Consider the following 16,698-nt stretch of genomic DNA (forward strand, 5'->3'; position numbering starts at 1 on the left):
CCAGAATTTCTTTGAAGCCGTCTGTCCAGAAGTCGTTTTCCATGGCCTCACCGAACTCTTCCCATGTCTGAGTTTTTGGGGGAGGAAGGCGGTCAGGGGAGGGGGACGGGACGAGGGAAGGAGACAACAAGAAGGGCAAGGGGCGGCAGCAAGTCAGCAGAGAGAGGGGGGAGGAGGAGGAAGGGGGACGAGGGAGAAGGGACAGGGAGGTGGAGGCGGAGGACGGGCGGGGAGAGGCGAGGAGGGAGAGATAGCAAGGGGGAGGAAGGGGGAGGGGAGAGGGAACCACGGGGCACCCCGCAGGCCCACAGGCCCCGAACCGCGTCGCCGGGCCCGGAGTGACGGACCGCGCTGGGGCGACGCCGCCCCGGACACCAGGGAGAGCACCGCAACGCAGCACCCACAAGAGACCCAGGGAACGGCCAAGACGCAGCTACCACCCAGAAGCCAACAGAGGGGCAGAGCCGCCCACGCTCAGCCAGGGGGGACAGCACCTATAGAGTTAACCCACTGGCATGCAGTGACTCTGAATATTAACCCTTGGTGCCCATTGGAAGTAAATCTTGAGGAGTTGGTGACTGTAAGGTGTCATTTGATGTAGTCTGTTCGATCCTGCTGGCAGCAACTGGGTTCCTGACTATAAAAACACAACCATTAATTACAAATTGCCAAATACAGAAACAGCAATGTAAGTTATCGCGATGTGGTGGCTCTCTTTAACAGGCAGAATTAAGTAACTAGATTTAGATTAAAAGATTCTATATACGTAGACCATGTTTCTATAAATTTTGATATTTGTTTTTTATTCGAGGCAGATATTTTTTCCATTAAAATGTGATTTATGAGGAGTTTAGACCATTGGTCGATATTCAGAGTTTGTTTATTTTTCCAGTTAACAAGAATTGTTTTTTTTCGCGATAGTAAGGGCTACAAGTGTAGATTTAAATTGTTTACGTGGTAAGTCAGTTGCTGTTAGGTCACCTAGCAAACACAAGTTTGGAGATAAAGGTATCCAACAGTCCAAGATAGCAGAAAGTTTTTCTAAGACTTTAGTCCAGAAATACATAGCCGGAGGGCATAACCATAAAGCATGAAAATAAGTAGTGTTATGTAAACACTGGAGACAAATGTTGGAGTCTGAGAGTCCCATTTTCTTCATCATATATTAAGTAATGTATGTTCTATGAATCATTTTATATATTTGTATGTTTTGTCATTTTAAATCCAAAACTCAGATTCTGGAGCTATAGACACGTCTGTTTCCCATTTCGAGATGGGTAAAGACATTTTATCAGTATACGAAAGTAACTTATATATTTTTGAGAGGTTTTTTGTTGTCGGAAAAAGCTTGGTAATATCTTTAGCTCAAACAGGCAGTTGGAGCATACACCGAAGTGTTGGAATTAGTTTCTTTATCATACTTTTAACTTGCAGATAATGTAACAAATTTTCGTTTTTTATTTTGTATTTTTTGAGCAAGGATGTATATGATATAAACATATTATCTGAGAAAAGATGGTGGAGATGTGTAATTCCTTTCTGCTCCCACACACCTAAATAAAACGATTGGTTGTTAAGTTGAAAGCCCGCAGGGCTCCACGAAGGCTTTTGTAATTTCTAGTGCCTTCCACCAGGCAGTCAGGGTGCCGTAAATCAGTGGGTTTTTAAAACAATTGTGTCTCTTAATCGATGTTGTAGTAAAGAGTAAATCTAAAAGTCTGAGGTTATTACAATCCTTCTGTTCTAGTTCCAGCCAACAGTTAGTATCTCTGTTCGGTTGTGCCCATAGAATGATATATTGTAGCTGGTTAGCTATATAGTAGTGCATAAAATTTGGTGCCTCTCGACCTCCTTTGGATTTACTTTTCTGAAGAGTAGATAGACTAATCTTTGCTTTTTTTTTATTCCAGTAAAATTTTGTAACGGCCGAGTCCAACAACTGGAACCAGTTAGACGGAGGTTTAAATGGAATCATTGAGAAAAAATAATTTATTTTGGGTAAAACTTTCATTTTAATGGTGGCTATTTTTCCTATAAGAGAAATGGGAAGATTATTCCAGCGCTCCAAGTCACTATAAATGCTATCCAGAAGTGGAGTTTAAATTAATTAAATCAGTTAATTTAGGGGAGATTTTTATGCCTAAGTATTTTAAATTACCTATAGGAAATGAGTAGTGTGGGTCCTGGCTGGGTTCCATGAATTTTCTGTAATAGGTAGTAGTGTTGATTTTGTCCAGTTAATAGAATAATCTGATGAATGTGAGAATTTAGTTATTAAGTTAAATACTTCCCCTAACGAAATAGCAGGCTTTTCTACATAAAGTAAAATATCATCGGCATATAGATTAATTTTGTGTTCTGTTACCCCAGAGTGAATTCCTTGAATCCTTCTTTCCTGGCGTATAGCTAATGCAAGCGGCTCAATAAATATTGCAAATAATAAAGGGTACAGTGGGCATCCCTGTCTTGTGCCTCTCTGTAGAGTACAACTCTGAGATATAATCCCATTAGTAATAACTGTAGCTTTAGGAGAATCATATAATACTGACACTCAGTGAATAAATGACTTTCCAAAGCCAAATTTATTTAACACAGCAAAGAGGAAGGACCAGTTTACTTTGTTGAAAGCTTTTTCTGCATCCAACGATATAATAACAGCCTTTTTAACTTGCCGCTGTGACATGCTAATAAGGTTAAAGCGCCTCCTAACATGATTAGTAGAGTGATGACCTTTAATAAAGCCTGTTTGGTCGCTATGAATGATTGTCGAGATTACTGTTTCTAGTCTAGATGCGAAAGCCTTAGCGATAATTTTAATATCAGTGTTAATTAGTGAAATCGGACGGTAACTTGATGGAAGGGTGGGGTCTTTTTCTGGCTTTAATAAAAGTTTAATTGCAACCAATTGTAACCATTAGTTTTAATTTATGTTACTACTCTTAAGAATAGTAGAGCAAGCATTAACCAAAAGTGCTTAAAAAATATAGCCGGATAACCAGGTGCTCTGCCATTAGGCATACTATCTAGAGCACTGTACAGCTCGTTTATAGTAAGTGGCGCATCTAACATATCTTTGGATTCAGTAGTTAACTGAGGTATATTTAAGCTACTGAGGAATGCCTCAATATGCTCAGGGTTAGGCTTGTTAGTTTCTGAGTATAGGTTGCGATAATAGTTATAAAAAAATTTGATTAATTTCTTCTGGTGATTGTGTGCATTCACCAGTTGTTCCTTTAATAGCCGATATAAGAGATTTTTCCCGATTGCGTTGAAGTTGGTTTGCAAGAAATTTACCTGATTTGTTATTATATTCAAAGTTGTTGTATCTCAATTGTTGTATTATAAACTCTGTCTTTCTAGATAGCATATCGTCTAACTGTATTTTTGTATTTTGTAAGTCAGTCAATATTTGGTTATTTGGGTTTATTGCGTACTCATCCGTCAGTTGTTTAATTTTATCTTCCAAGTCTTTTTCTAATTTTTGATCCTGTTTATTTTCATAAGATGAATATGATATAATTTTACCTCTAATTACCGCTTTCCCAGCTTCCCAGAGAAGAGATGGAGATAAGTCTGGAGAGTCATTCATTTTCAAAAAGTCTGCCCACTCTCTTATAATTTTTGTCAAACTTTGCGTCATTTAGCAGTGAGATGTTAAAACGCCATGTCGGGGTTAGTTTAAAGGTATAATCAACTTGTAGGGTAAGGGAGACTGGTGCATTGGTCGGTAATAATAATAGGATGTATTTTTGTAACAATTTGATCAGCAATAGAATCCAGTTATATATACATATCAGTGAGCTAGACCCTTATGTACAAAATGATAGTCGGTAACTGCTAAAATTAGTTCCGCCATTTTGCATTCATTGGCTCATCAATGAAACCTTCGCTGATTGGTTGTAGACTCAGCGACAGTGACAAAATTTAGTTTTATTTTTTCCTTTTTTATTAATCCAAACACCAGCATCCAAAACTTTCTCCATAGAACATGAGAAATACAAACTGAGCACACAACCGTGCTTTCGAACAGAGAAAGAAAGGAAGAAATAAAGAAAAAAACACAAAAAACAACAAAAAAGAGGTCTAATCAACATAATCAATTCTTCAAATTGTCAAATACCGACAAGGCTTGCTTTGTTTTAACTCGCCTCAAAGTTCTTCCAAAACTTTCGATTTCCTTACAAAAAAAAATCAAAAACAAAGGTCGACATTTAGGAAATCTACATCTATGAATAAACTGTTTTGTCATTATTATCAAAGTATTGAGCATAATTTTCCTTTTTCTGTCTTGTATTGTCATCCCAAACTTAATATTCTTGAAATTCAGGTGAATCATTGTCTTCCGAAATCCAGCGCTGAAATCCTTTCCAAAATATCTTCACTGTAAAAATTTACCAGCATTTCACAATAATTAACAGTATTATTTTACAGTAATTTGTTGTAATTAACTTCCCCTTTAATATCCCAATGAACACATGTATAAACTACAGCATCCTTTGATTTTACAGCATTTAACTGAGATTTTTACAGTAAAATCCTGCAATGTTATATCACAACAAGATCTGTAATATCACAGCAACACAGTAACAAAATGCAAGGTTTTCACATTATTCAACAGTAATATTACAGGTAAGTCACATGACGTGATTAAACTCGGCACTGAACCTGAAGACGCCATTTCCCTTTTCTCTGAGAGGATGACAAAGCTAGCTCTAGGACCCTTAAGCTCCACCGGAAGAGACATGACTTTGGCACTCTACAGGAAGTGGACGCAAGAAATTTGCCACAAAAAAGCGGGAACAAAAAATACTAGAAAAATTCCCGTAGAAATTTTGAATGGGACTGCTGACTCTTGCAAGGTGGAAAGACGCATGTAGTACTTTTAGCAATAGTAGTAGTAGTAGTACTTGTACTTGTAGTAGTAGTAGTAGTAGTAGTAGTAGTACTATTAGTAGTACTTGTAGTTGTAGTAATTTTAGTAGTAGTCCAATGGCTAAGATGGCCTCCGCCCTGTGTGTGCGAGGGGGCGAGAATCCTGGGCGTACCTAATCAATTGGCCAAGATGGCCGCCGCCATGCGCGAGCGGAGTGGCGAGAATCCTGGGCCTACCTAATCAATTGGCCAAGGTAGGTAGTACTAGTACTAATAGTATTTGCAATAGTAGTAGTTGTACATAGGCCAAGCCTTGAGTACACTGAGAAAAAAAGGGGGTGAGTTGAGCTCAACAGTGAGAGAGATGATTGGCTGAGGCAGGTGCTATGCAAAAGTGAGAGACCAGGCAGTATAGCTAAAAAAGCACTATTTATATAGCAGTCCATTCCATTGCATTAAAAAAAATAATAATAATGTTGTGCTTTAAAAAAAAATTATTTAAAAAAATTTGGAATGAGCTGAACAGTTTAAAAATTAAACGATTGGAATCGGTCAAGAAATGTGGAAGTTAACCATAATCAACTAAAAGTATCTTACTGTCGCTTTAAGAAACAAGCACATTCACGCACACACATTTGACTTGAACATGTTGGAGACATCACGCACACACATTCAACTGAAATGTATGAGAAACGCTTACCTCGAACAAAAGCCTCTCACGACTTAACAGTTGAAGATGAGGATTCCAAAAAATGGCTCGTTAGAACGACAAGAGTTTGGGGAACGCGAGCATGTTCTAATTTTTTTTTTTTTAAATGACCAAATTAGAGCAGATTGAAAACTTTGGATTTTTTTAAAAATTAAGAGAAAAAGCCGACCAAATTAACATGGGAAAGATAGGCGAAAAAGTCCGACTTCTCCTCGCTTAAAGTGAAAAAAAAGGTACTAAATGACACCTTAGCCAAATCAAAGTGGGTTTGTCTGAAAGAAGACCCTTGTGATTACAAAATGTGCGAATTTGATGTCTAGTGAGCAAAGATTGTGGCCATGGTGACGAGTTGAAGTGAAACTTTTCGAAATAGATTTTTGTCTCTCTTCACTCTGACATTAAATGCTTCACTCTAACAGACGCAATACACACCAATGTTAAAAAGCTATTTTTGTCCCTTTCGCTCACTCTCTTTGAACCCGCACAGGGGGGAGAGCTTACATTCCTTAATTTTTTTTTGACACTGAGCTAAAGATGAAAAAAATTGCAACAAAATTAGCTAAAAATCATATCGGCCGGTGCAAGCTACGGTACGGGCCGCATTTTTGCGGAAAAATCTGTGGAAGATAATAAAATAAAATTTATCAGAAATAATGAACCCGATTTTCTAGGATAGTAATATGTGCCTGCTTTGCTTCGCAAGCAGTAGCTCTGCTACTGCTTTGCTACACAGCAGTCCCATAATAAGCGAAAAAAAGTCAGAGAAAGAACAGACCAGAAGAGCAGCAGAAGTGGCCTGATGCTGGAGTACTGTCTTCTGGTTGAATGAGTCGAGGTAAGCTGCATATATGTACATCAATGTTATTTGAAGTGCTAATATTTACTTTCAAATGAACGTTTATCACATTCATATGCAGTTCATATTTTGTTAGCAAGTGCCCGAAACTGTTGAACGTTCTCTCACAGCATTTGCTAAGTGATAGCTGTATTTTCAGCTATCCAGTAGCTTGCTTAGCTACCTGCGTGCTGTTTCATTGTGTAGTTTTTTTCTTCTTCTTCACGCACTCACTCAAACATGCACACACATACAAACATGGTCTCCCGGGTGGGGAAATTAATTCACACTGCCTGTACCGAAGGCAAATGATGGTACCTCTCCACCACCCAGAGCCCTGTTTCATTTTGTAGTAGTCATTCAATGGCCTGCGTTTGACATGTGCGTGCCCAGTGTTTGTGTCCAACATCTTGGGTTTTGCTGGAGATGCGTTGGTGCCATTACACAGATGGTTGACAATTTGGAATAACATACACCGACATAGCTGTTTGACAAAGTATCATACTTTATAATATTGTATGTTAACCTTTTTTAAATTGTGTGTTATCTTAATTTGGCATTACGACCAGATCAGGACAGTTACTTGATGAGCTTAAAATAAAGATCACTTTTTGAGATCTATCTGTCAATAAACACATTCCCTTTTTTTTCTTTTACTTTTTTACAAACCAGCAAATATGTACAAATTAAACGTTTTTTCTTTTTTTACAACATGTTCATGATCATAATCTGCATTCAAACTGAAATTTGTATTGTTGGTTGCCTGTAATTTCTCCTTTTTCTTTTCTTTGTAGGTCATCAGAGGGCAAGGCTATCTATCCTGTTCAGTGTCAGGCTAAGCGTGAGGAGAAATAGTTTGAGTAGGTGATGAGATAAAATGCACCACAATGTTCCACAAATGGTTGGATGTGAGCATGTGTCTGAGAATGTGTACAACTTTGTTCAGAAAGTGTGAGTGGGCCCGTGCCCTTTGTGTGCTCGTGATTGGTTAAAACAAAAGTTTGGTAGGCATGCACAAGTTGCCGCATCGCCCAATCAACTGGAAATATTGTACAGAATGTCCCGCCTTTCCCGAGCAAATCACAGTGGAGCAGTCCCAGATTGATGTTGTGGAACTCCCTTGAGTGAATCACATGATCAATCTGGCTACTGCCAGGTTGCTGAAATGGACGTGTTACAGGGTTTGGTTTATTTAACCAATTGGGCAATTACGTGAAGATGCATTTAAATGAGATGCTGTATCTCAAAGTTCAGTTGAGTCTTTCAGGTTCTTATCATGCCTGACAGTCTTCAACCAGGGCGCCATTGATTTTTGAGAAAATGTAAGACTTTTAAGTACGCTTTATGGCTGTGAAAATAAGATACATCTAATGTATGAATTGAGTGGCGGGGGCGGGGGTGGGGGGGTGACTCTAGTCTAACCCAATGTAGCTGAGTAAGAGTAGTGTTTCTTTGTCACACATCTACTCTAGTAAAAGTAAAAAGTATTGTGTAAAAGTATTAAAGTATTTTTTCAAAAAGTTACTCTAGTAAATGTAACTCGTTAATACCCACCTCTGCTAGTGAGTGCTTACAAAGGCTTTACAAGTTTGAACAATACGGATTTACTTCCTCATTATGTGTGGTCAAAATGCCATCGAAGTTAGCAGTTTCACGCAAGTCTTGACAGTGTTATTTAGGTACGTTAGCAACTTATGAAGCACCCCCAAATATGGCCTAAATACGCGTCTGGTGGATGTTGTACGTGTACAGACTATTTCGTCACAGGCTTCGTTCAAGTGGAGGCAACACGTGTATATATATATATACATATATATATATATATATATATATATATATATAAACCCAATTCCCAAAAAGTTGGGATACTATACAAATTGTGAATAAAAACTGAATGCAATTATGTGCAAGTGCCAAATTTCAATATTTTGTTCAGAATAGAACATAGATGACAGGTCAAAAGTTTAAACTGAGAAAATGTATAATTTTAAGGGAAAAATATGTTGATTGTAAATTTCATGGTGCCAACAAATCTAAAAAAAAGTTGGGACAGGTAGCAATAAGAGTCTGGCAAAGTCAATTGCACTTATAAAAAAAAAACAGCTGGAAGACCAGTTACCACTAATGAGGTCCATTGGCAACTTGATTGGAGTATAAAAAGAGCTTCTCGGAGTGGCAGTGTCTCTCAGGAACGAAGATGGGTAGAGAATCACCAATTCCTCCAATGTTGCGCAGAAAGATAGTGGAGGAATATCAGAAAGGTGTTTACCAGCGAAAAATTGCAAAAAGGTTGAAGTAATCATCATCTACAGTGCATACCATCATCCAAAGATTTAGAGAATCTGGAACAATCTCTGTGTATAAAGGGTCAAGGGCGAAAAATCATACTGGATGCCCATGATCTTCAGGCCCTTAAATGGCACTACACCGCAAACAGGGATGCTTACTGTAAGGGAAATCACAGAAAGGGCTCAGCAATACTTCCAGAAAACATTGTGGGTGAACACAATCCACCGTGCCAGCCGCCGTTGCCAGATGAAACTCAGTACAGTACAAAGAGGAAGCTATTTCTAAAGCAGACCAAGAAGCCCAGGCGTTTCTCTGGGCCAGGGGTTGTTTAAAATGGAGTGTGGCAAAGTGGAAACCTGTTTTGTGGTCAGACGAATCACGATTCGAAGTTCTTTGGGGAAACTGGGGTGCTATATCATACTGACTAAAGAGGACAAGGAAAACCCAAGCTGTTATCAGCACTCAGTTTATAATCCTGCATCTGTGATCGTATAGGGTTGCATGAGTGCGTGTGGCATGGGCAGGAATGACATTTCTAGACAACACATTTATTTAGTAAACACACATATATCAGTCACAGCCTAACCTATTAATGAAACGGAATAAAAATGTGAATCAAAGATAAAAAAAAACATGCAACCTAACTAACTAAGATAAAAAAAAAGGTAGATGAAAACGGTAGATGGGGGATAAAGATGGAAGCGTTTTGACCTGTCAATCCTTTTATGTTTGAATAAAAGTGTTGCACCAGTAGTATATGGTCAGATTGCAATCCTAGCGCAACTTACGGACTGGTTCAGTCGCACGGAAGAGAAAGACTCTCGAGCGTTGATCCTCAGTTGAAGAAACCTCTGTTGGAGGCAAACTGGGCGGTCGGCACATGAGCAGCTGGAATGCTGCCCGGGAGTCTCTGGCTGCTGGCGAGGTGCACACGCGGCGTGGAGGCCGCGGCAGGTCCTTGGCTGGCGCCCGTCCCGGTTGGTGGTGATGTGCTTGCGCGGTTGAGAGGCCGCAGTCAGTTGGTGTGGGCGCGTAAAAGTTATGAATAAACAATGCCTTTTCCACTTAATTTTCAAACAAATTGGTTATGGGGCCAACATGCCTAAGAAAGCGAGGGGGTTCACTCGCGCATGCTCAAGTAATACACTAATACAAGTACCCGTATAGCAAGACGACATTGAATAAATGTTGACATTCCATCCAATATATGATTGAGAAGTCATAGAATTATGGATGAGCAGGGGTTATGGTTGAAAAATAGTTTTGTTTGTGGGTGACCAAACCCATTTTTTGAGTTTTTTTATTTTGTTTGTATTTTGTCATTCACTCACACAAACACGCACACACACAAACATGATCTCCCGGGTGGGAAGCGAACCCACACTGCCTGGGGTGTCCAAACTCAGTTGAAAACCATTGTGTGTGCGTGAATGTGCTGGTGTTTCTCATTAACTGGGAAGACAGGTCAATGAATGGATTCCACTGCAAAAGTCTCATTTCAAGATCCATATTCAAGGTAAGCCTGTTGCTCTTCAGGGTCTTTAACAGCAAAGTAGAATTAATCGCGTTTGTCATTATTACTTGTATTTAGAACGCTTTGCCGTACACAACCTGTCAAAGTTGCTGGGCCGACATTACTCGTAAGGCCAGCCTACTTAGCTTGGATGTTAGCTGTGTAGCACTTAGTTCAGGCAGCTACATAAGTTGGGTTTCCATCTACCCATTTTTATTAGAATTTTCAAGAAATGCGAAAATAAAACCGAATGGAAAAGCCCAAAATGGCCCAAAATTCGCAAAAACGTTTTTACGCTTAGAGGTGGTGGATTTTGAACCGTATCGAAAAAAGGAAAATATGGAAATAGGTTTGCGAATAAATGCTGACAAGACCGGATACACGTTTTGACGTTTTGTCACACTTACATTTGGAGTCGCAAAGCAATGGCGGACAATAAAGTAAGGTATGTTTGGGGGGACGGCAAAACAGAAATCTTTTTGAAATTAATTAAAGAAGCAAATATTAATTTTATTTAGATGAAAAACAGCAAAGAAACGCTACGGTTTATCAAGAATTACAAAAGCAAACTCATACGACGTCATCGCATGGCGCAGTCGCTTCCTGGTCTTCTTCTTCTTTTAAATTACTGGTGGATCACATCTCTTTGGTGTATACCGCCACCTACAGCGGCGGAGTCCCCTCTCAATATTCGCAACAGGAGCGGGCATGTCCGTTTTGCGCATTTTCAGTAAATTCGCTTAAAACATTCGAAACAATTGGATGGAAACCTCACTATTTTTGAGAGTGTATGTGACTGTCTGAATGAGTGTTCAGCATTTTTTGTCTTTTTTGTATGAGCTGTGTTTTAGTCATTTGACACCCGCCCTTTTGTTGGTGTTTGTTAAAGCTTTTTTCAATGGACAAACTGCTAAAACACACCTTCATGACAGACCTTGTTTTTTGCACTGCTCCAAGTGTTGGAAATGTCTTCAAAACCCTCAAGCAGCATTTTGGCAGTGGATTGTCGCTACACCAATCAAAGCGCTAAACTCGCTGGATGTTACAGAAACGAGTCTAAAGAAATGTATTGAACACCAAGACAGATCTGCTTGAATTGCATTATGTGAATTAACTGTGAATGTTGTTTTGATTGTATAGATCACAGAAGAGGCATATGGGACTGAGGCATCGGAGTTCTGCTGTGCCCAAGTGGCTCCGTTAGGCCTATGCCCCAGACCGCGTTGGTGGCAAGGATCGCACTACAGAAGTTTGTCAGACTGAGGAGGCTTAAGTTTTAAATACATTTGCTGAACTTTAATGATTTCTGTTGTCATTTAAAATAATTTGATATCGAGCCAAGTTTTTATTAGTTAGCCTAGCTTTTTCTACTGTCTGTAAATAAAAAAGACCTCTAAATATAGGCATATTTGAAGCATTAATAGCATCACCCAGATGGCAAAAGATGCTAAATCAATGTTGAGAGAAGGTTGATTTAACATTGATTCAACATCATTTGTTATTTGGGTTACGGTTGAAAATGAAGGAAAACCATAACATTGATTCAACGTTGTTCCAATATTAATAATTATCGAAATAACGTGTGGATTTTGTAAAGATTTATTAATCGAGGGTGCAAGAGTGATGACAAATCAACATCGGGTGTCAACTTTAATTCAACGATATAAGATCGACAGCGGAATGTTGATTCAACATCTTTTCAATGTCGGCCTGCTATCTGGGTATGCTATCTTTGTAGTATTTAGCCTACAAGTACGTTCAAGAATGAACGTATTTGCGAATATGTTTAAACGTATTTGTGAGTATGTACAAACCTATTTGCGAGTACATTTGAACGTATTTGTGAGTACGTTCGAATGTATTTGCAAATACGGTTGAACGTATTTGTGAGTATGTGCAAACCTATTTGCGAGTACATTTGAACGTATTTGTGAGTACGTTCGAATGTATTTGCAAATACGGTTGAACATACGTCAGTAACAAACCCACAGACCTTCCTTCGGTACTGACGGACTGGTGACAACAAAGTGTAAATGCCCACCTCTTCTAATTAGCAATATTCCCTACAGTCAAATTATTTTCAGTATTTTCTAGGGTTACCCATTATTTTTGTCCAGGCCTGTTTCATGATTTTTTTTAAACAATTATCTTGAGCCACAATTAAAGTGGTAGTGGCTCTTTGTGGTGGTTTTGGAGACTTTAGTACTCTGAGATCCCTTCAGAAAATTGTTTCTGCTGCAAGATTGTGTGTTCTATTTCTCTTTAAAAATTGATAATTATGAGGACAAAAAGAACCATACCAATGCATTTTTAAGGCTGTGTACATCATACACACTGACATAATTGACAAGCCTGCTATGTTATTAGATTGTAGCCATATAAAAATAGACTTAAAAAATGTCCTGGAACCATCTCACAACATTTATTAAACTGTAACCTGTGAACCTACAGGATTCCGCATGGATCGGGTACCCAATGATCTGGATGCTGTGGTTATTGGCAGCGGTATGGGTGGTTTGACAGCTGCAGCTCTGTTGTCCAAAGCTGGAAAGAGGGTTCTTATTTTGGAGCAACACGATCAGGCTGGTGGCTGCACTCACACCTTCCAAAATAAAGGATTTGAGTTTGATGTGGGTAAGTCAATTCCTCTATGAGTTTTTCTTTGAAGTTTAAATACCTTTAGTCTGGTAGTCTGGTGCAGGGATCTGAAGCCCGTAGCTCCAGAGCCACATGCGCAGCACATCTGCTGTGGCTCACTGTGACTTAGGTAAAAAATTAAAATTATAAGGGCCAAATCCACAGAGAATGCACTGCGTCTACAAACAGCGTCATAAATTGTTCTTCATTCGCATCCGCATTTGCTCCCTCTTAAACGTTCTAATCATAAAGGATATTGCTCTAATTATATACCGGCGCAAACACGGCCACACAGTTTGACAGTTGTGTGCAGTTTGCACCTGATTTACCACAATTGGCAATCCTGGATTTGAGCCAAGAACACCATGGCAGTATAATAGCAGTTAAGAGAAAGATGAACACAGAAAGTGTGCTTGGACTGAAGAGGTGCGAATGCGGAACTGTCAGAAAACAGTAATTGGACATGCCTGTAAGCGTTTTTCTCATTAAGCGCTATAAAGATGTACTGAGCGTAGAGGAATACCATATCATTCATTCATTTAATGTCCATGAAATTCAAATTATTGGTGCGATAATTTTTATATTTATAAAGGTTAATGTATGCATATGTAGAGATGTGCATGTAGATTTTCATATTAGCATAACAGAGTGTTAATGCGTCAAATGCAAATGATGATGCCCGCGCTGATCACGATCGCAAGGGTCGTGTGGGTTGGGGACATTGATTTGTTCAATACGGATGCACATTGTAAAAGGACTCAACTTTACTGGAAACGAAACATAAAAAATATTTTCATATTAAGAGCTATCTAATTTTTAACATGAAGTAACTTGCAAACTTCTGCACATTATTGAAATAGTAAAATACAACTTGACGCTAGTCCCCAAAAATATATGCATTATTATTTAATTTGTTAAGTTCTCGGTTGCGTATTGATTGTAAAGTGATGCTTATTTACTGCAAGCCAGAGAGATCTGCTCTGCTGCAAGTGACAGCGAGCTAAGAGTACGATTATTTGTTACACTTAACGAGCTATTTTCTGGAGTTGCTGAATAAAATACGCCTTTCATCTAAAGATCAAGTGGCTTGGGGTCACTCCAACTGACAAGACGGCGTCTATTCGGCTTTTGGCTCTCACAATAGTGAGAGCCCTTGACACCTCTTGGAGAGAGAGCTGGAGCAACCGACCTCATTGCTAACGGCTAAATGAGTGCGTTCTTTCGAAGCACAGAACCGCCTGTAGTGCTACACAGTTCAAATGGCTCCTCCACGCTAACATCCCTTAAACATTGTGTGTTTTAGCTCCAGTGTAGTACAGTGAATTTCTATTTGGTCATTTTGATGTGGACGTTTCTGCTGCGTCGCGACTGGAATTCCATTCAGTAGAGGCTTTCCAAATAAGGGGCGGTCGTTAATCGAGCGTTAAAAAATATTATCATACAGATGTCTTCAGACTGTGACTTTTAACATACATTAGAAGTTTGGTATTTTTTGGAACATGTACACGGGAGTTATTGGTCATTTCCCCCTTGGCAAAGCAAATATGAAACGCAAAATGTGATGCTCCGCTTCCGTCATATAGTATCTCGAAAAGTCAATATGTTTTCCTCTGTTGTTGTCCCATGTCTTGAGATGGTACAGGTCAAGTTTGAAGTCAATCGAATGAAACGTTGAGGAGAAGTGGGCAAAAGTATCTACGCAGTAAATGCGCAAAAATCGGGCAAAATCGGACATTCAAAAAAATCATAACTCACTTCCTGTTAATTTTGCATATAGCTCCAAGATACTTTTTTGTAGGTATTGGGCTCCTTCATATATCTCCAAATTTTCGTAGATCTTAATGAAACGTACAAGCTGGCCTGTTTTGTTAAAGATTTCTTGGGGGTGCTGGGGAGTCATTTTTTTAAATAATCGTACTATATATTCTTAAATATTGCTATTTTACAACGCCCGATGTGTGTGCCAGGTTTTGTGAGTTTTTGTGCATGTTTTGGCCCTCAAAATAAGCGGTTTTACTGGTGAAGAGTACCTAGTTTTCCTCTTGATAATATTGTATTGTGGCCCTCATTTTCCTCTTGTAATTCTGTATTATCAAGAGGAAAAATGAGGGCCACTAGACCTGACAGCAAGCATCAAGAATACCTGGGCTTCCAAGGAGCCCCAGGCAATGCCATTGTGCATCGAGGCAGTGATCAAGTCAAAAGGATTCTCAACCAACTACTGAAGATTGACATAATGTTTTGTACCATCCATCCATCCTTTTTTCCAGGCGAAATAATATAATTTTCTTTAATTTTCTTCACAGTATTCTATTATAAAAAAATAAAAATCTTATTATGTAGTATTCTATTTTTTTTTATATATATGTGAAAGTTTGACTTTTTGGATGTATTTATAGAAATAAATGAACTTTTCCGTGATATGCAATAATTGTTTTTTTAAAGGATCTGTATATTCCTTGACACTGTCAGACAGGCTTCTAAATGTAATAAAAAATAAATTGTAATTAATAATTGTTTCCACCAGGCATTCATTATCTTGGCCAGCTTCATGAGAACAGTCTGCTTAGGGTTGCCCTGGATCAGATTACAGAAGGCCAGCTGCAGTTTACTCGGCTTGCGCAACACTTTGATACATTGGTCTTGGGCCAGCCTGGAAGACACAGGTAAAACTTAAAATGGCGTGAAATTAATAGCAATTTTCTTTTTGCTCTAATTTCTAATTATTTTGTTCCTGATTGTAAAACAAACACAAGAGGGTGGCTGATACTAGTATCGGTCACCGTACAGTCACAAGTACCAATACCTTCAAGGCCAGTTATAGGCCCATACTCGACCATCCCCACTTAATACTATAAGTATTTCATAAATTTTTTAAAATTTAGATTTTTAGCTTTTCATACTATCTTTTACCCATTTCACCTTCACTACCTAGGGAGTATCATATTCATGCAGGGAAGACTGAAATGGCAGCTAACCTGAAGAAGCAGTTCCCAGGCGAGGAGGACGCTGTTGATGAATTCTTTAGATTAATGAAGGTAGAGTAAGAGGATGTAACCATGCATGGATTTGTGATCGATTAGTTTGAGCCAACATACATCTAGCAGCTGGTGTGCGAGGCAAAGAAGTTCCGACTAGATATAGTCGGACTCGCCTCAACACACAGCTTGGGTTCTGGTACCAATCCTCTCGAGAGGGGTTGAACTCTCTTCCACTCTGGAGTTGCCCACGGTGAGAGGCGCAGAGCAGGTGTGGGCATACTTATTGCCCCCCGGCTTGGCTACTGTACGTTAGGGTTTACCCCGGTGGACGAGAGGGTAGCCTCCCTTCGTCTTCAGGTGGGGGGACGGGTCCTGACTGTTGTTTGTGCTTATGCACCAAACAGCAGCTCAGAGTACCCACCCTTTCTGGAGTCCATGGAGGGTGTACTGGAGAGCGCTGTCCTGGATGGACTCCCTCGTTCTGCTGGGGGACTTCAACGCTCACGTGGGCAATGACAGTGAGACCTGGAGGGGTGTGATTGGGAAGAAGCTTCGGCGGTGGCTGAGGCAAAAACTCGGCCATGGAAAACGACTTCCGGATGTCTAAGAAGAAATTCTGGTCCACCATCCGTCGTCTCAGGAGAGGAAAGCAGTGCACCATTAACACTGTGTATAGTGGAGATGGGGTGTTGCTGACCTCGACTTGGGACGTCTTGAGTTGGTGGGGAGAATACTTTGAAAACCTCCTCAATTCCACCTTCCTTTGAGGAAGCAGAGTCTGGGAACTCTGAGGTGGGCTCCCCTATCTCTGGGGTCAAAGTCACTGAGGTGGTTGTAAAGCTCCTCAGTGGCAAGGCCCCGG

General features: G+C 39.6%; 1 protein-coding gene across 2 annotated transcripts in view; it reads left to right on the forward strand.

The window, feature by feature from the left end:
* Positions 1–16,698, forward strand: part of LOC147184727 (all-trans-retinol 13,14-reductase-like) — a 55,767-nt gene that overhangs the window by 9,574 nt on the left and 29,495 nt on the right. Inside the window, exons 1-4 of one of the 2 annotated variants that reach the window (XM_086081851.1) lie at positions 7,217–7,276; positions 12,670–12,852; positions 15,383–15,521; positions 15,791–15,893. In XM_086081851.1, the coding sequence (XP_085937977.1) occupies positions 12,678–12,852; positions 15,383–15,521; positions 15,791–15,893 (417 nt within the window). In that variant the 5' untranslated portion in view covers positions 7,217–7,276; positions 12,670–12,677. Of the gene's footprint in view, positions 1–7,216; positions 7,277–12,669; positions 12,853–15,382; positions 15,522–15,790; positions 15,894–16,698 lie in introns of those variants that run through there. The other variant, XM_086081840.1, reaches the window with a different exon arrangement.

The sequence above is a fragment of the Leptonotus elevatus genome, chromosome 1 (assembly GCF_054856555.1).
Source record: "Leptonotus elevatus isolate MCC_2025b chromosome 1, RoL_Lele_1.0, whole genome shotgun sequence".
Classification (NCBI taxonomy): domain Eukaryota; kingdom Metazoa; phylum Chordata; class Actinopteri; order Syngnathiformes; family Syngnathidae; genus Leptonotus; species Leptonotus elevatus.